Source organism: Plectrocnemia conspersa, unplaced genomic scaffold, assembly GCF_051122295.1.
Source record: "Plectrocnemia conspersa isolate PC_06_02 unplaced genomic scaffold, ASM5112229v1 ptg000014l, whole genome shotgun sequence".
Lineage (NCBI taxonomy): Eukaryota > Metazoa > Arthropoda > Insecta > Trichoptera > Polycentropodidae > Plectrocnemia > Plectrocnemia conspersa.
In genome coordinates this window covers 23,416,915-23,437,798 of record NW_028277178.1, presented here as the reverse complement: position 1 = coordinate 23,437,798, position 20,884 = coordinate 23,416,915, and the positions used below count along the sequence as shown (strand labels likewise).

General features: G+C 29.9%; 1 protein-coding gene across 1 annotated transcript in view; it reads left to right on the top strand.

Moving 5' to 3' along the window:
• Positions 1-20,884, top strand: part of LOC148226544 (cell adhesion molecule Dscam2-like) — a 234,248-nt gene that overhangs the window by 68,711 nt on the left and 144,653 nt on the right. Inside the window, exon 3 of the mRNA XM_088204610.1 lies at positions 13,847-14,021. Within this exon, the coding sequence (XP_088060736.1) occupies positions 13,847-14,021 (175 nt within the window). The remainder of the gene's footprint in view (positions 1-13,846; positions 14,022-20,884) is intronic.

The following is a 20,884-nucleotide window of genomic DNA, read 5'->3' as shown; positions in this document are numbered from 1 at the left end:
ATGCTTTATGTTAAAGTATAATTTTAATCTTTGTGTAATGGCGAAATTAAATTTATAGATATAATATAATATGTATGCATAATAAACTTGATTAGTATATCTAAGTTAATTTACTATTAAACTATTTATAGCACACAGTGGATTAAGCAAATTCGAATAATTCAGTCGTAGTAGCATTATACGTATTATAGAACGATGTAAATTTGGTACTTACTTGTAAAGCATATCAAAATGACTAAAATGGCAACTATATTAAATAAATTTACAACAGCTTTAAGGAAAAAATTAAATCTTATTTTTATTAGAAGTTTTAACGAGCAAGTACGATCTATATTATATATTATAATTTACCATTATCATTGGTTATATAATTATGTTTGCATACTACAATTAATACGCATTAAAAATTTTTTTTAATGTCGATAGTAATAGCAATAACGTTTTTTGCTGTACTAAAATGTATTATATTAAGCAATTCCTTATTTAAAATTAAAGCCTTATATATTGTTTTATAAAATTTGCAGTGAAAAATGAAATATAAAGATACAGAAAATGTTTAAAGAATATTAATTATTAAGAGCTAAAATTAATTTATATTTAAAAATGAGGTATCAAAATTTAGGGTTTAAAAAGTTATTGTACTATAATAATATTTTATGACAAAATAATTTTTACCTTTATATGAAAATAATGCGTGACCGCTAGCTTAGGACAAATTAAATTAAAATGGAATTAGATTAAAAAACACCCTTTGATATATGTATAATTTAGGATTCTGAAAAATGTAGGATTAATTTCCTAATTATTTTATTTTAATTTAAAAATATTAGGGACCTCTGTTTCTATCTACTAGATACCATATAAAAACATATAGTTATTTCCAACCAAAGTGTTTTTAGATTCTTAAATTGTTTAGTGTAAAATAAAATGTACATATACATATCTTAGTTTTCGTATTTAAATGATATAAGTAATTAATTAAGACTAATAATTAATTAAAACTAATTATAATAAGGTTAAGGATAAAAAAATAATACTAAAGAGCAATTTTGTAGAGTATGATAAAATATATAGTAAATATGGAATTATATGAAAAAACAAAGATGGTAGATAAATTCATAAAATATATATTTTTTTATCTTAAATAATAATTATTAAGCTTTATACAAATATAATATATAAGATCTAGTTTATTATTTATTATGAATTCTTTTGAACTAAAATATATTTTTTAATATCATTTTATAATTTTATATTTTTGACAGCAGACACTCTGATCCCTCTAGAGAAATATTTTGAGATATGTTTTTCTTTAAAATTTAACGTAAATTAAGAAATCGAATAAATTCCCGAATTAGAATTTGCGGTTACGTACCAAGTTGATATTCACTAAGGAAATCTTACATGGATGAATTAGATAATGGCCATCCTTGGTAATACTCGGGTTTGGGTATTGCGGTGTAATGTAATTTAGCGTCCGTGTGCGTCGGTTGTGTCTTTTCGCCGCGTATCTTCATCGTCAGACAATTGGCATTGTGTTGTGTCCCGGGGTGGGACTATCTTGGTGGGGTTGGCCACCCCTGGCGGGAGCGTTTACTTTTATGGCGGGATACGGTGCGAGCGGGTCCGTAAATTTAAGTGCGCCGCTGGAACGCTTCTCTTTTATTGAGGTGTTGCCAGTATTAAACGTCCGCAACGCAAAGGTCATAGCTGACCCTATAGCAGAGAAAAGAATCCCCTAGTATTTATTTAATCAGATGCTTTACCTCACCTAGGAGATTTTAGATATCCCTATTCGTATCTATCGGTAGCTTCTCGAAAGCATCTGCTTTGGTTTTCTTTCTTTGCAATAATAAATGATTTGCTACAATTTATTACAATACATAATAATTATAGTTTTTTCTTACCTTCACTACTTATAAAAACTGTCACTATCATCACCTTAACCATTACTAAGAAATACAAAGTCTTTTAGGAAGCGTCAGAGTCGCGCTGTAAAAAATGATCAAAAACTTTCAAGGCATAAGTGTATGTTATCCGTTTTTGCGGATCATGGTTTTTCAAAACCGAACCTTATTTAAAAGACACATTATTTGTTAAAACGGAACGGTTTTCCGTTCGTGCGATCTCGTTTTCTAGGGAAGCATTGATCAAACACACCATAGATTTATTCATAGAAAGCGGTAAGAGTCGGTGCACCCGTAAGTGCAGTTTATCTGTTTATTGTCTACTGTGATATTTTAACTTGTTCGATTACTGTTGTTCAATAATAAATATCATCGTTCATTGTTTTAGTATCCGTTGTGGGACGGGACTGGACATTACTCTTAAAACCCCTGCAATTAGCATTGTTATAATCAAAAATAATTTTAATATTAACTTCGATCACGCACTTTAGTGTAAGGTGATTTGAGCTAGAGTATTATTCTTAACTAACGCAATATCTAAAGTTGACTGCGTCATGCAGTGATTCTGAAGAGTTTAAAATTGTATCGTGTAAATAGTTTGAGATCCATGTCCCAGATCAATTTACACTGGAACAATTCCTATGCACGTATCTAGCGTTGAGATATGATCTTTCATAAATCATTGAATTTACAAGTGAAAACTCAGCATCAAAATTGAAACGGGCTATTATATATCCTGAGAATTATATAATATATTATTAATATCCTAATTTTATCTTTAATTTGCATCGCAACGGTTTTAAGGTTAATTGTGTTTATGCGCGCATGTTTTGGTCTTAAGAGACACTCTCCTTAAAGACAGACATAGTTAAGGATTTATTCAATTCAAAAATAAATATGTTTGTAAACCAAGTGTGAGTGGATAAGTTGGTGAAGAAGTGATGTCCTTGCGACGATCCGCTAGTCTGGTTGTCTGCCGTCTCGAATCGTGGTTTTGATCTTGTTGTGCTTGATCGTCTCGAATTGCAAGATCGTTTGCCGATGTGTCAGCTCTTTTATATTCTTGATTTGCGAAATACAAAAATGCAGAAATTTGTTGGTTAATTGTATCACTTCTATATCAGACCAGCGAAATTTTTTTCGCCTTGAATAAGTGAAATTTACAAGACAAATACATTTCGAGGGTCGTAAATGCAAAGAGGTAAATGACAATACTGGTTTTTACGCTGCAAAGACGCATTGTCTATTGCATATTTTATGCGCAAAGGGGTAGTTTTTCTTTCTTACTTTAATATAAAAAATTAAAACTATGGTTTTTATATTTATTTATTTATTTTTATTTTATTAATTTATTTAGCTTAATAGCTAATCTTTACATCTAACAAATTTAGTAAACATATATAAAAATATATAAAAAATACATAACAGAAAGAAAAAATATACAATAATAAAGACTTAATATTATAATATTTTATTTCTATATGTACGAAGGTGTTTTTTTATTCCATTTATAAAACCCGTTATATTTTATATTTTTTTTTTTATACGAATTTATACGAATCAAGTTTAAGTTATGCCTCAAAAATTTCACATCCCGTTTTTGCACCCTCCGCAGTCTTGCGCTTGGCGACATATACTTTCCATTAAGCCCCCTTAGCTACGCCTCTGATTCAGAGGCAGGTTTTGTTGGTGAAAAATGTTTTTAGCGTGACCACTGCACACGTGTGCGTAGGCGTCCATGGCGACGATGTTGAGCTTCCTCTATTATATTTTATATAGTAGTTACAGTGCGTGAATATCGAGTCCGATTGTTAACGGCGGAAGCTTGCTATCAACTGAAGCACGCAAAGCGCTTTAAAATACCACTGCTTGAAATCCAATGCAATTTGTTGTATAAAGGATGTCCTTATGTTTGATATACATTTCACCAGCGAGTGATCGGTGGACGAGGCACCGCCGGTCGAGTAGCTTCCGTCGCGGTCCGCCAAAGAACATGCTTTCTTCCGCCGCCGTCACGTCAGTGTTACCAAAATGCCGCCTAGTTTTTTTTCCATATTAAATAAATATATAGGCCCTCACACTTTTTGCCCCACCAGTTGAAATTCACACAATTTTATTCAATAAAATGTAATTTTTTTTGCATTCAGTGACAGCTTTTATTATATTAATTGGCAATAATCCCAAAACTTATAATTTAAGTCATTCAGGTGTTATACAGCGGTTATAATTAAAAATGTATTTACTCATTCAATTTTATTTAAAAGTCGTAAGCTGCCAGAAGGCCGTTGTTTACCGACTCCTATCTAAGGGAATCACGATCGCATCCCTTTTTCCTTTATTCATGGCCAAGATGTCAATGCTCAACAATGCTTATTTTATACCAAACCAACCAGCTTTAAGAGGAATTTGCTAGACAACTATATTTTTGCCAATAGCTACAAAGTTATTTTATAGCTCAAATATAACGTGTCACAAGTATAAGTACAATAATAAAGCTAGTTTTGTACTTAATACAATATAGGCAAAAATTAACCTATTTTAAAAATCTTTTATAAGGAAATATCAATAATATGTAAATAAAAAAATCTGCTTAAAACAGAAAAATATGTATGCAAAGTCCCAAAACTTTTTAACACAAATGATATATTGTTTTTTTCTCCTCCGCATCGACTAATTAAACATCGGCAAACTATTTTTTTAATGTGTAATGCTTGTTTATAAATTATATATATATATAATTTAAACTGTTGACTACAAAAATGTTGGCTATAAAAAATTGTGCATAATTCACTGTCTAAGTTTGAAAATGTGCACGTATCAAAAGTCAAAGTCTTGAGAGGGTCTTTCGTGTGACACGATCGATTAAGGCACGTCATCAATCATTGCGCTCTTAAGCGTCGAGACGCTTTTCCGAAACTGTTGAAGTTAATAAGCTCCCGACGCCTTTGTCATAATTTTCTCTGAGATTAATGAAAATAATAATCGTTCGAGCGCGACGAGACAAAAAGCTCCGCGTAAAGCCCGGTCATCACCGCGGTGTCGTAACGTGACAAATCGAACGTTATTAGATTTTGGTGTGATTTATTGGTCTGGTAATGCCTATTTCGTGTTTTGCTAGGTAAAAAATATATCGAACACGCTAATTTGAATATAATAACCGACCGATCAGAACATAACGACCGTTTTTTTAATGACGTCACGGAGCAGTGAATGATGACGACTACTTTGGCGAGGTACAAGATCATTTTTCATTTTTTATGAGATCAATTGTTTTGCGTTTGATAAAAAGTGACGTAAATTCTAGGAGATGATAAATTTGTTTCAAATACTTCTTTATTATCATAGTTATAAAAAAGCATATAAGAAGCTAAATTTAAATCGGTCTCCTAAATCACATTAAGCCCAAATATATTATTAATTTGTACTGTGTTGTTATAAAATGAATAAAATGATTTAATGCATTGAAAATGTTTTAAGTGTGCCAATATTAGAAAATGGTTTAAAACCACTGTACTAGCCACTATAAATTGCTTTATATTCTCTTGGCAATATGTTCAAAGAGCTGGAGTATCCTCCTCATGCATATTTGTGGCAATCTGTCCACGATCTGAAGCTCATAAATGATTAATAAAGGTATTCGTAGCATTCTTCTACAACACCACATCTCAAACGTATTCTTTGTCTATACCTTTTTAACGGCCTATGCTTTGAACTCAAAGAGAAATATGGAAAAGGTCAAAGATTGAATTATATAAAATTTTTTTTTTTAATATTGCAGTTGTTTATTTTTGGTACAAGTATAATTGTTTAATACGCCAAAGAAGTAAATTTATATGGCGCAACTAGTTATTGCATGAATTAGTTAGTTAATGAAACTGCGAGAGATTCCGTTCCGTTAATAATGTAGTTTTACTTAGATTTATAAAAATAAAATTAGTAACTAAATTCCACGGTTAAGTATTTATCGACTCATGTTTTTAGAAAGCGTTTGAGATATAAAAGTGCCATAAATATAGAGATCCAAGAATTAAAAACATGTTAGGCTTTTTCGACGGGAACAAAATACTGTTGAGCCAGTGAGTACAGGCGAATTCAAAATATAATAATATAAAGGAAAATTTCTGAGAAAAAATTGAAAAAGGAGCGCGACATTAAATTTCCACAATTTATTTATTTATTTTATTTTATTAATTTATTTAGCTTAATAGCTAATCTTTACATCTAACAAATTTAGTAAACATATATAAAAATATATAAAAAATACATAACAGAAAGAAAAAATATACAATAATAAAGACTTAATATTATAATATTTTATTTCTATATGTACGAAGGTGTTTTTTTATTCCATTTATAAAACCCGTTATATTTTTGCTGTTTCGGATTTCTCTTGGAAGACTATTATATAAATTAAAACCTCCGTACATAATTCCCCTAGCCGTACTCGTTTTCTTATACTTAATTATCTTTAAATTTTCTCTATTTCTAGTATTATATTTATGTACATCTTTATTTCTTATTAAATACTTATTAAAATAGTGTGGTAACATATTATTTTCTAACTTATATATAAATACTAAAACATTCATACTCAATATTTCTTGAACATTCAACCATTCTAATCTATCAATCATACTTTTACAATTAGTTAATCTATTTTTATTTAAGATTACTCTCATTGCCCTATTTTGTAATTTTTGCAACATTTGTTTATCTAATTTATTCAACATATTTAATAGTGTTGCACAATAATTAAAATGGGGCAATATTATACTATTGTAAATTAATTTTTTTGTATTTATACTTAATATATTTCTTAATCTAGATAATAAACCTATTTTTCTACTAATTTTTTTTAATATGTAATTACAATGTTCTTTAAAGTTTAATTTTGTATCAACAATTACTCCTAAATATTTTATATTATCCACTATTTCTATATTAGAGTTATTTATTACTATTTTGGTACTATCATCTAACACATTTTTATAATTAATAAACATACATTTAGTTTTATTCTCATTTAATTTAAGTACATTATTCTTTAACCATATCTCTAACACACCTAATTCATCATTCAAATTACTCACAACTTTTTCAATGTTATCACCCATGCAATAGATCAATGTGTCATCCGCAAATAGATGAACTTTACATTTTCTTACGTTATTAACTATATCATTCATATATAAAACAAACAACAATGGTCCCAATTTAGACCCTTGTGGTACTCCATAATACACTAACCTCTCTTCAGAACATACATTATTTATCTTAACTTTAACTTAACTTCTTTTAAATAAGTAATTATTAAACCATCTCAAAACTATATCACTTATACCTATACTCTCCAATTTCTTCAACATTATTTCTCTGTCTATTGTTTCGAAGGCTCTCTTGAAATCCAAGAAAACTGCTCCAATGATTTTGTTTGTATCCTTAGCCAACAGCCAATCATTTATCACTACTTGTAATGCAGTTTCAGTGGAATGCTTTTCTCTGAATCCCGATTGTTGTTCACATATTATGTTTTGAGAAGTAATAAATTCCTTTAATTGTTTGATTACTACTTCTTCTATTATTTTTTCTATACACGGTAGCATGTTGATTAGTCTCATTTCTTCAACTTTTTTACTATTTTTTATTTTAGGTATAGGTACAATAGTAGCAATCTTTAAATTTTCAGGCATTTCTCCTAAGGAGAGTGCTTTATTTATTAAATAATTTAATTTAGTTCCTATTATTTCCCATGTTTCTTTAATTATATTTATATCTAGTTCATCAGTACTAGTTCCTTTTTTAAATTTACATATTATGTTATGAATTTCATCTAATGATACTGATTTAAATTTACTAAATTTTACAATTAATGTTTTATTATTATATTGTACTAAATTACTAATCCTTGGTATTGAATTTACAATTTCTTCTATGCTCTCAATGTAATATGTATTCATTTTTTCTGCCATTATATAAGGATCTTGATATATATTTCCATTAATTTCCATTTTTATTATGTCGTTTTTCTGAGTTGGATTAATTAATTGTTTTATTGATTTCCACATCTTATTTGGATCATTTTGTATTTCATCTATCAATTTTTCATACCATTTCTTTTTAGCCATTCTTAATACTTTGACTGCCATATTTCTACATTGTGTGTATGTTTTCCATTTTTCATTAAAGACTTTATATTCTATTTGTTCTGTTTTTAATATTTGAAAAATTTTGTATGACTCATCTCTTTTCTTTATAGCATTTTTAACATCATCATTAAACCACGGTTTTGGGTTGTAACGATATTCCTTTTTAAAATTATATTGACTTTTTGTTTTACACTCTACTATATTCTTATAAATTTTGTTCCATATTCTATTAACATCCATATTATCTACATTCCAGTCACATTTTTGTAATTCTAATCTTAATTTATTAAAATTAATTTTTTTAATTATATCAATTTTTTTTGTTTTTTTAAACTTAAGTTCATTATGTTTTTCTATATAAATATATACAATTGAATGGTCAGTTATTCTTGGAGTTGATTTTACTTCACAATAAATTTTTTTGTTGTTGGTAAATACTAAATCTATTAATGTGCTCGATCTATTATTAGTCCTTGTATTTTCTTTGACACATTGTCTTAAACCAAATATATTTGATATTTTTTCTAATTTTGATGTGTAAAAATCTTCACATTTGTTCCAATTAAAATTCCAATCTCCAATTAAAACAGTATCCAAAATTTGATCAAAACTCCATTCTGCAATATTATATATAAATTCTATGAATATATTCGGATTACTATTTGGAGATCTGTATGCTATACATAATATTATGGGAATTTTTTCAATAAAAATCTTAACTGTGATAGACCAGTATGTCTTATCTTGATTATTTTTAAATATAGTATTGAATTTTATATCATTTCTAATATACAGTATAACACCTCCTGTATGTCTGGAATTAGAATCACATCTAATTATATTATAATTGCCAATATTTAGTTCAAATTCTTCAATGTCATTTGTGATATGGGTTTCAGTTAACCCTAAAAATATTGGATATTCCTTTTCAGTAATTAATTCTATTTCCTCTTTATGTTTTAAATAACCTTGTGCATTGATTAATATCCCAGTTACTGATTCTTGTTTCCCATATGAACTTGATTTTTTTAATTGCTATACTATATTATATTGTATTTTATTATAGTAATTTTGCTCGTATCTTTTATAAATTGAACAATTTCTATCCATGGAGTTGTGTTCCACATTCAAATTAAGATTTAGTAATTTATTTGCTCTACAGCAATTCACACAGTTTTCTTTTTTGTTGCATTGATTTATTAAATGTTCTTCCGAACCACATTTTATACAATTTTTTTTATTTTTACATTCACTGGCTTTGTGATTATAACCATAACAGTTATAACAACGGTATATGAATATGTCTTCATATACTTTACACCTATCCCATTCAATATTTAATTTGCCTACATCCATTATATTTTTAAATGTCGTAACATCTACTTCAATAATAGCATCATACTTATTAAATTTGTTTTTTTTAATATGTTTTACTTCTAAATAACATTTGTTTTCTTCTACACATGTGTTTTGTTTCATTATACACTTTTTTAGTTGATCATATTTTAATTCTTCAGAAATTCCAATTATTTTTATTTTTGGTTTCTTTAAATTTCCTACTTTTATATTATATTTATCTCCTAGTTTTTTTACTGCATCTGTCGTAATTTTCGATGCATCTTCTTTACTATCACATGTAATTATTATACCTCCTTTGCTTATTGGTCTTATATTTTGTATTCCAACTTCTAATTCTGTTGGTTTAATTAAATTTTTGCAATCCTTTTTTGTCTGCTCTATATTTTGCAAATTTTTAGGTATAATTATCGCAATATCTTTTCCTTTTTTTACGATTTCCGAATAATGTTTCTTTTGCATTTTATTTTTAATAATATTGTTATTTAAATGTAGTTTATCCTTTATATTATAAACATCTTTTCTAACTTCATTTAATAACTCAATTATTGAGTTATTATTTTCATTTTTATTATTTACATCGTCCCTATTAGTTTTTAATACATCTAATAAATGTTTATACATTATATCAAATGTATTAGTTATAATGGTTTTTTTTTCTTTTGATAATATATTACCATTTGATAATAATACATTTAATTTTGTTTTTAATTCATTCATTTCCTTTATTCTATTTTCTGGCGTAATTACGCCCGCTATAGTCACGCCGCTATCGGCCATTTTTTTTTTTATGTAACAATACTAATTATTTCTATCTTATACTATTTATATATTATATTAATCAATCTATTTATACTATTTATTAAATTGTGCTACTTACGCGCAAATATCTGCCGGTTTTCACCTCCAAAGGGGTTGGTTACCACAATCTTGGCTAATTGCACGGCAGACACATGCACATACGATGAACACAAACAACTAACTGATAATTACGGATAAGAAGCCTACATGTTTTCAAGTTTGAAAAAAATACGCTTATAAACAGCAAATATTAAATTCTACAGTACCTATTAATCGAATTAGATGCTTTTAAGAATAATTCTATTTTTGTACTCAAAAAAATATTATTTGTTGCTACTTATTGAATGAAAGCATATTTATTTATTATTTATAATAACAAGAGCAAATCTGTAATATATAAAATATTACTAGTTATTTTAACAAAAAATGTTTATGCCATTTTTTTTATGTTTTACTTTGCTCTTGTAACGTCTACATTTTAATTTACTCTTCATTATTTTTTATTAGCAAATTTACTATCATTTTTTTATTGTTGTTACGCTAGTTTTAACTCGATAAGTAACACATTAAAACGTACATATACATTATTAAGTATGTATCTTTGTCGAAATTTATTATTAAATTATATCGTGCACGTGTCGTCACAGTACCTGCGTGTATTGTACGTGATTACAATTTTGATTTTTCATCTTAACACCACTCCGGCATCTGTGTCACGTGTTATGTGTTTGTAAGTTGGATTGAAGCATTATATTTTTATAGTACAATATAAGTTATAAAATTTTGTTTGTTAAGAAAATGCAGTGTGCTTTCAAATCATATGTATGATGCAATACATTATTTTTTGGCAAATAACTTTTGGGTGCAAGGTAAGGAAAAACGTCGGTGACGCCAGATTCATAGTCCATTTATTGATAGTACATAATATTGATGATTTAAATGGTCACAATAAATATATGTTCCAAGAAATATCGCGAAAATCAAGGAATAAAACAATAAATAAAATCGTGCCGTCACTGTCGCTATTTTATTGCTTTTGACGTGGATTTTTGACTTCTGAGAAGTGATAATTGTTTTTTCGCTCTTTTATTGACTAAAATTCGGTTTGAAAATATTTTGATTATGTTAGAAGTCCATAGTAATATCGGTAAGGATAGCTATCATATTTTTTAAAAATAGTGTAATATCGAAATGCAGACAAACTGTAGAGCAATATGTGAGATGCGATATCTGTCTGTACTTATTCTTCCGATCATTTTCTCTGCTCTTTTCCCTCTTTCCACAGGCTAGTATACGGTTGCTTTTGCCGCTGTTTTTGTGACATTGATGTTTAAGTAAATTATGTTAATTATAATACTCTGAGGACGCTTCTTTTATATGCGCAAGCCAGCTTGAACTTCAATATTTCGAGTCCCATCAATACTATCTAAGCAGAGGCTCTATAAAGAAGGTTTAGGTGTATGACTGGTCATCTTTTCTTTGACCCGCAAAATAAAGCTTAGCATTGAGCTGGACCCCATAATACCGCATTGATCTATTCGTCGATAACAGGGTTGATTAGCTTTTTGCGCATCACGAAGAAGTCAGATTCTGTTTACGATTCATAAGAGCAGCATTTTTTTCTGAAATTTTTATTTAATCGGTTGAGCTGATCAATCACGTCATTCCAGACGTTGGTGATCACCTTGTTGATTAGTTCCAAGTATCTCTCCCAGTTCTTGGCTGCAAAAAACACTTGGCTGTCAAACCATGACTACTTTTTTATTTTTTTTTCATTCTATTTTTAATTTTTATTTTTCCTATTATTGAGGTATAGAAAGACTTTCAGTTATTTTATCTCCCGCTGTTTGATGGTTATTAAAATGCTTTACTATCTCAATTCAATCTTCGTTTTATGTTAAGCTCAACGGTGACGTAAACTGAGTGTAGACTTTTTGTTCCGATTCTTTTTTTTATAAAATATTATTTTTTATTACAGGTTTACGCTGTAACGTTTGTTGTTATTTTAGATGTACGGTTAATATCATACTTTAGCTTTTTTTAAGAGCTAAATATTTTTTTTAATAATATATTTGCTTTGAATTTAGTAGTTAAATTAGTAAATTCATTTATATTAGTCTTTCACTCACAATACAATTACTCCGTTCAATTCATACTTATTATTTTTTTAAATTTATAATCCGTTTATAAATAAACAATAAATATATTTTTTATTATGATATTGGGATGCTTCTCAATGTTATTTATTATTACAAAATCTATTTTTTTTTTATATATTTTAAGTATAATTCATATTTAGATGATTATTTTTTAAACCATATTTGAACTTCCAAAACATCACACAGGACATTGTAAATATTTTTATTTGTATCAGTTGTATTTTATCTTTAAAAAAAACGATGTAGCATAGAATTAAAAATATTTTTTTTAATCGTAATAAATTCCTTATTTGCAAATGCGTATACTTAGTTTACTTATTCAATAAAAAAAATACCATTACAACTATACCACGAAAAACGTGATATAATATATTAAGACTATACTTGTAACATTGTTATTAAACTTTTAAATTCAACAATGAATTATGCACTTTTTTTAGTAGAACGGTAAAAATGGCTAAACAAATAGAGGGGGAAAACACACTTTGATGAAATGCTAGGAGTCGTAAAAGAAAATTAAATTGTGCTAAAACTTTACGAGCAGCTTACGGCCAGGGATCTTTGTGTTTCGTTACCTGACGTAATGTTACATCCCCCAGGTCCAGTTTCAGAGGAATCGTTACTACGTCACATGCTTGCTCAAGTAGTATCTACGTTTTACGTGTAGTATATATTTTACGATCGTCGCAAAAGTGCGCCCAAAGACCCGAAATTTCGAACCCGAATGTTGTGATAATATTTTGACATGTGATACATAAACATAATAAAATAGTTCATTACGAGTTTTTACACATTGAAGTGTACCGATAGCATTTTTTTTTATTAAATTAAGACACTATTTTTGGCTCTTATCTAAAATTAAGAATTCTATTTTTCCCTCTCTGTAAAATTGGATTACATCCTGTAACTATTTAGGGTTTGTTATAACAAAAGATCGTGACTTGAATATCGTCGAAGGGTATGGGCTCTATATACTGCAAATTAAGATAAAGACACCACTCGGGACTTGTGGGTGTGCTTTAAATTATTGAACAATGTCCTTCGGACGTACATAGCTACATAATATTGTAACAGTTAACCCTTTTCCACAATTTAAAGGAAAGTGAATCATTAATTTGTGGTTATTTCACTCGAGAAACATTGTAATATAGACTGAGGGAAATTTGCAAGGAAAAATGGAATATTTGGCAATTAATCTAAGATAGTATCATATATTCCTTTAGTTATTTTGCTGTGATGGCTTAAATAAAGCACAGGGCGTCAATATTGACAGTGGTTAGTCTATACCTGTAACTCTAATTGCCTTTAAATATATGTATCCACAAGCTTTATATTTTTTTTGTTTTTAGTGTTAACAATCTTATGAACACGAAACTGTACTGTAGATCTAACATGTAAATATTTAATATTAGTTAATGAAAAAAATAAGAACTCAATGCTAAGTATCAAAATAATATTGTACTTTTGTTTGTTTCAGTGATAATAACAGGAGCACAGGTGCAAGGACCCGTTTTTCTAGTGGAACCCCCGCCGAGATTAGTGTTTAGTAGCTCTGTGGGTGGAAGAGCAGATTGCGCCGTACTGGGTAGTCCTCCACCTACTGTAACTTGGTTGGTGCATGATGCAGCTGTGACAACTATACCTGGTCTCAGGTGAGTCGATTTATCTTAAAAAAATCGTATGATATTCTAGCAATATATAAGATTTATTCAAATGTAATGGATTTAAATATTTAATACATATGTGAATATGTATATTCTACGAACGAAATCACAATTACTATTCAGTAAGCCGTTTGAGGATAACTTAGCATTGATAGTCTTGGAGTTTGTGGAACAATAGGAACAGTATTCAAAGGTAGGTGTAAATGTACTTATATAATGATGTATGAGGGTATGCTATATAATGAAAACGGCGAGGCTGGAAATTATACTTTATATATTAAATTTAAACATGTCGCAATATATTATATCTTTTGCGGTTATTACACATAAGGTTTAAAATATGTGATAAAATTTAAAAGGATTTTTTAGATGTATGTAGGTGTATAATAGAATTGGCTCAGTATATGTATTACTTATAAGGTTCTTTAAACCGTTGCGTTTGTGACGATTATATTTACGTAAGGCTTAAAATGGCTTATAAAACTTGAACCTATTTTCCGATATACTCCAAATATTATATATTTATTATTAAATTAAATCTCGATATTCATTGCGCTTTACACTTACATTTCTATATTTCGGCTGTGATGCTCCAGCCATGGTCACGAATTTTCTGTAACTGTAATTTCATTTTCTTTTTAAAATATGTGATTAAATTTAAAAATGTGATTTTTTTAGGTATTTAATTATAGAAAATTGAAAATGATTGCCTTAAATTGCGCTAAAAATTAACCATTCACTTTATAATATATTGCATAAACAATAATCTCAAAAATTGCATTACCGATTTTACCAAATTATTAAAAATAATATTATTGAGGAAATCGTGAAAAATGATAATTAAAAGAAATGCTTATATATTAATTTTAATATTATTTTATGTATACAGGTGGCGATTAAAATTATTCATAAATACGTACTTATACATACAATTAATTAGCCCGACAATGTAGTCATAAAATTTAATGCGTATTTTTTTATCTGCGTGCATCATAAAGCAACGTGCTTAAACGAGCCACCAGAGAGCATAAAAATGATGCAATTAACACTTTTAAGCGCATATTTATTTTTTGTCACGAAAATAGTACTTATTTGTTATTCAAGCACATCCACGCAATTAACAAAGAAAGTGATTTAATAAAGAATTATATTTTTAGTACGCTTAGTATGCGTGTGCTTAGTATGCATTCAGGGAATAAAATGATTTGTTGGGGAAAAATCATTGTAACAACAAAAGAATTCCGCCCAAGAGTAAGTTTTTAATGCTAATCAGATACATATAACATATTTTATTTTATTATCATCTACTTAAACTAAAATTGATTATTTGTATATTGTAGAATAAAACGACAGCTTGGCATGCAATTCTCTTATCAAAAGGATTATATATATATATCAAAATGCTGCGGTGGTGAAGTCACTTTTTTATTTTTACTTTAAACTTTTAACTATGCCTAACTACTGCATAGCATATCTTAAGCTTGCCACCAGTGCAGCTTACAAAAAAATAGCACCAAAGATCCAATATAAGCACAGACTTTCAGTCGGGACAGCAGCTATGGTGACCACTGATTGAGCGCCATTGACGAGTAAGCATGTTGAGATGATTTTTAGATAGCTTCCAAAGAATCAAATCCATTAATATACAAATTAAGATTTAAAATACGAATTAATGTATCATCGCAGTTGGCATACAAAAAACGAAGATAGCTGGGATTCATCATATTTGAAAAAAATATAGCAATTAATATGTAAATAAAATATTTTGGACTTAAAAATTTACATCATTAATCTGACCAAATATGGATGTGTCACCAGATAACAAAGAACAATAGAAGTTATAATGTAAGTAAGAATATTATTTAATGCATATTGAAGACGCTACGTATTCATTATGAGCAGGCGCGTATGGTTAGATACATTCTCTTTCGCTCGCTCGCGTGTTAAGTGACGAGAGTGAGTAAGAAGTGGATGCGCGTGCGGAGCGCATGTAAAAGGGAATGTAAATCAACGTACGTGCCTGATTTTGGATTTGACCCTCACTGTGTACTTCAATAGCATATCGGTTGACAAGATTGCAATCTTCTTGTGGACCGACTCAAAAATCAGTTAATCCAATTTCAAGCTGCACATTAGAGTCTCCAATTCGAGTAATCGAGTACTCGATACTCGAGTATTTTTGTCTATTTTTCAAGTACTTGATAATCGAGTATTTTAAAAATTACTCGATTAATACTCGAAATTAAAAAATTTTGAAATATTTTAGAAACAAAAATAACTTTAACTCGGTCCGGTAAAGGTTAACGTCTTGCTTTTATTTGGCGTTTATGCCCGAAGTCCCGAGTTAGAGCGGTTACTATCAGGTATAATTTTTTCATAGTTCCATAGTTGCATAGTTCCGGTCGTCGGCTATGTTAGTGGGTACGACGGAGACATTTCTTTTGTGTTTTCTGTTCGACAGTCCCGACTTATCTAATTTATGGCAATAAACAATATGAAATATCAACAAAATTTTTTTTTAGGTTTTATGTCTATGCAGTAGTAGCGTAAAGTGTTGTGAATTGTTTATACTGATCCCTCAGCTCAAAATATAAATCAAAACAATTGTGTGTTTTAAAGGCATTTAAAGTAAAGTCAGTTCTTTGCGAACCGTTTAGCTCTAGAGTGAAAGGGATTTACCCAAATACATCTTCGAAGGATATAGATTTAAATTCTTCGCATTAATCAGAAGGAGTAGAATATTGTATATTGTTAAGAAAAAAATCTATTCAAGAAGAATTACAAAATGCTATTTTGTCTATAGTGGAAGGAAATAAGAGAAAAGCAGAGAAGGGAATGAAAGAAGAGAACATAAAAAGAGAGTTCAAAAAATTTTATATCTATAAAAAGCGAACAGATATAAATTAGAAGCCTTATCCAACGCGTAAATGACAATAAGACCAACATCTACAGCAACGGAAAGGGTTTTTTCCATAACGGGAATAATAAAACCAAAGGTTAGCAGTAATATTAAATTCGAGACACTTTTTGCATTATTGTTTTTAAAAAGTATGTTCGTGAAGTTAAAATAATTGTAAAAATTAACATACTAAGTATTTTATTTATTTATTTATATGTACACGAATTTGAATAATAGCTATTTTGGTACATTTGGTAAATACTCGAAAGTACTCGAGTACTCGAGTATTTTAAAATTTTAATATTCGATACTCGAGTAGTTGATGGTTCGAGTAATTGGAGACTCCTCTGCACATATTGGCAGATACATATGGCACTCACCGGATTTAAACTAAGACTTTCAAGCTGCACCACTTTCGAGTTGTGTTTATAAATTGATGCTCACGGATGATTCTGACTTTAAAATAAACATAAAAAGGAGGAGATACAACTTTAAGGATTCTGCAAGCGTTATAATTTGGTAACGATTCCCTATTTTCCTAGTGAGCTGTAAAATTCTTCTAATATATTGTTTTAAGGCCGTTCTTGCGACCGTGCTGGGCTTTTGCACAAACAGGGCCGCATTTAGGTTCTCTATCTGATACGACCGCTAATGCCCGTCCCGCGAATAGAGAGGTTCGCCAAGGGTTGTTTGCCAGCCACAAGGTCCTTCGGCTGAAGGTCCCGGCCGCAACTGTCTAATTGGAAACATTGCCAAATTACAAAAGATTTGTCGCTCCTTGGCCGCATCCAGAACGGAGGTGTTTAATTTAATCCCGATACAAATTGAAAACGTAATTAATCTCCGCCGCTGTATAAATTTCAATTAGTACTGCCCGACGTACACGCGTAGGATAGTGTGATAGGTTTTCACACGTAAATTTATAATGCAGTAAATTGCAGTGATATTGATATTATTGATAAAAGCATGTTAAAATAAAAATATATGAAAGTACTAATTATTGTTAGTATTATTAAGAATATTTTTATCTCCTGATATGTATTCATATATGAGTAATGTCTCTCTGGATCATTTTTGACGAAGTGTTTTGCGTTGTAAAGTCGTCGCTTTAAAGAACTGTGATAGTGACATTTAAATAATATCATATCAAGCAAAAAATAGTATATTATATGTAAGCAAATGTAACGTCTACGTACTTTGTCATGTTTTGGTATCAAATATTTTCTGATCATATTACGTTTCAAAATTAATATTGTATAATAAGCTCAAAGCGAAACCTTGTATCGATGAATTAGCTTTGGCACGTTAACTGATAGTAACATTATGAAGCGAGCGCGGCATGAACGACTTTATCGAATTTCAGAAGCAACGATCAAGTTTCTCGAACCTGTTCGTAAGGACGTTATCCATCGTTGATTCACTTCTTGGTGAGGCAGTGACCTATCGCAGGAAGCTCGGTTTTGTGTGTACGGGGAATAAATTAGGGCACATCCATAATTGGGATTAAGGTGGTCCCCTAGCTCACAGACAATAGATTGCTGGGAGCAGTTTAATGCCAAAGTTTCACTCCGACCATCCAACAATGAATAATTGCTCGATAAGTGTCTTCCGACTAAGTCGCAAGTAGGGATTCTCGTCTTCCTTAAAGCTTCGTTGAAATTTGTGCACGATCGTTTCTTTATTTCTTACATACATATGTATAAAGATGGGATGTTTCGAAAAACATTAGCGTCATGCTTTTTGACATATTCTGTAGCATCGTCAAAGAGAGCCATGACGAGAATTAATGTATCGTCCACTTGGGAGTTCATACATCATCTATAATGAGCATCATATTTTTATGTAATCGCTCAGTTCGAACCAATTTTATTATTTTATTATCTTATCAAAATATTTGATCAGCAGGATAAACATATGTCATTAAAATAGATTAAGAGAATCGAATGATTGATTTAACAATTTATTACTATATTTGTTGTATTGCCATTCTACGAAGAGCAAGATGCTGGTTAAGACAAAACTCTTTTTTAATTTATCCAGATAAGTTTCTATAGATCCAAAAGCAAAAATAATCTTATTATGTTTTAAAAAAAAGTCTTTTTGAAATAATTACCGCCAATTTAAAATTATTTATTTCTAGTTTGTTAGTTTTGGAAACAGATTTAAGTCAGAATAGAGCAGGTGTAATGAACTAACAAAAACTAATAAAAATTAACTTTTGGGCCTATAAATTAGATTTTTATGGTAGAGTTTTTCTGATACAATATTATTTTTTGCATTATGTTCTAAGTTGTTACTGCTTTCAATTTCATTGGTGGTTTATATCTCTTCTGTTTAAATTGATATTTGTACTATTTGTTAATGATAAAACATTGGTTATAATGTTACACTGCATCATAACTATAACAATCTTTTGAAATTTATCATTGTGAAACGTACAGACAAACATTGTCGCTTTGATAGTAGATCTTAGGTTGCATCAGTAGGCCATTTTTAAGTCATTGGTACTTGTATTCAAACAGGATGCGAAACTATAGTTTGTGGCCGAAGAAGTCCGTGGAGCGATGTAGTAGTCTAAGACCCGAAGCGAAATGGAGTCGAATGTGTCAAGTCTGGTTTTGTGCTGCGTTATAGATTTCGTCGTACGCCGTATCCCCACCACGTATATTAGAAGGATTTGTAAAAAGGTGGGGTTATATTTCGTCGGCTGTTTGGTATACTGGCACTGTTTGCGAGATTTCAGACGCGCGTGGTCGTTATGTATAAATCGCTACAATTGTTTTTGGTACAGAAACAACATTCGTAGCATTAAAAAAAAATGCAGATATAAAATACAGCGGGTTGCCAAATTAATGGAGACACATATGAAATACTATTTCACTTTTACTATACTCATAAAAAAATATATCTATTATTTTAAGTACGGTAATTATTATTTATTAAAAAAAAATTAGGAACATTTCAACACTATACTCGTTATAAATATACATATATTTTTTATTTTATTATATTTAAAAATTTTCGTATGTAAAGTAAAAAAATTGTAATACCGCATTTTGTCCTAAATACAGCTTGTGTACATAGTGACATACTCTTGCATATTTTTCATTTTGTCTTAGCTCAGGATAGTGATACTACACGCGGATGAGGGTTTCAATAAACTGCTGCTTGTTTATAATCGCTTACTTAGCCCCCCACCCTCTTCGTGAGCTCTCACAGAGAATTAGAATTAGTTAGAGAATTCTTCGGCCATGAAAACACCTGCACGTTTTTTTAGCCAAGAATGCAGTGACACTCTTGGCTTTATGGCAGGGTGCGGAGTCGTGCATGAACTCCTTGCCACCAGGGAACCATTCTACGACTTGAAGTAGGGACAGATTTTCCAGTACTTGTCTATACTTGTCCTGCCTCATAGTCCCTTGCACGATGTGAAGGCGCCCCATCACCTTGTAGGAGATGACTGAACACACCATGATACTGACAAGGTGCTTGACCATCTCCACAAGGCAGTCCAAATAGAGTTTCTCCCCTGGGCGTCGTCGGATAAACAATGATTTGTCCAGCAAAATTTGAAGTGTAAATTTGTCAGAAAAGTACAGCAAAAAGTAGACCATAATCACAAAATTAGAATTTTTAAAAGCTTAAAAATCATCAAAATGATAATTAGCCGATTCCAGTCCTCAATAGTCATGTGTTTGTGTGCTTTGGTCCATTCTAACCGCTTTTTTCTCATAGCTGCAGTGAGGTTGCTTAGCTGGACGATGATCTATGAGATTCTTCTCAGCCTGTTCTTTTGGAGACTTTGATGTCTTTATCGTTGATTATCAAGAAAAGAGAGGCCGCACTCTTTTTTAAATTTTGGAGACAGAAATATTTGATTTTGCGGTCAGTACAAGATGCAGTGATCCGCTTTATGCTACATTTCCCAACGCGATCCACTTCTAAGGGCAAG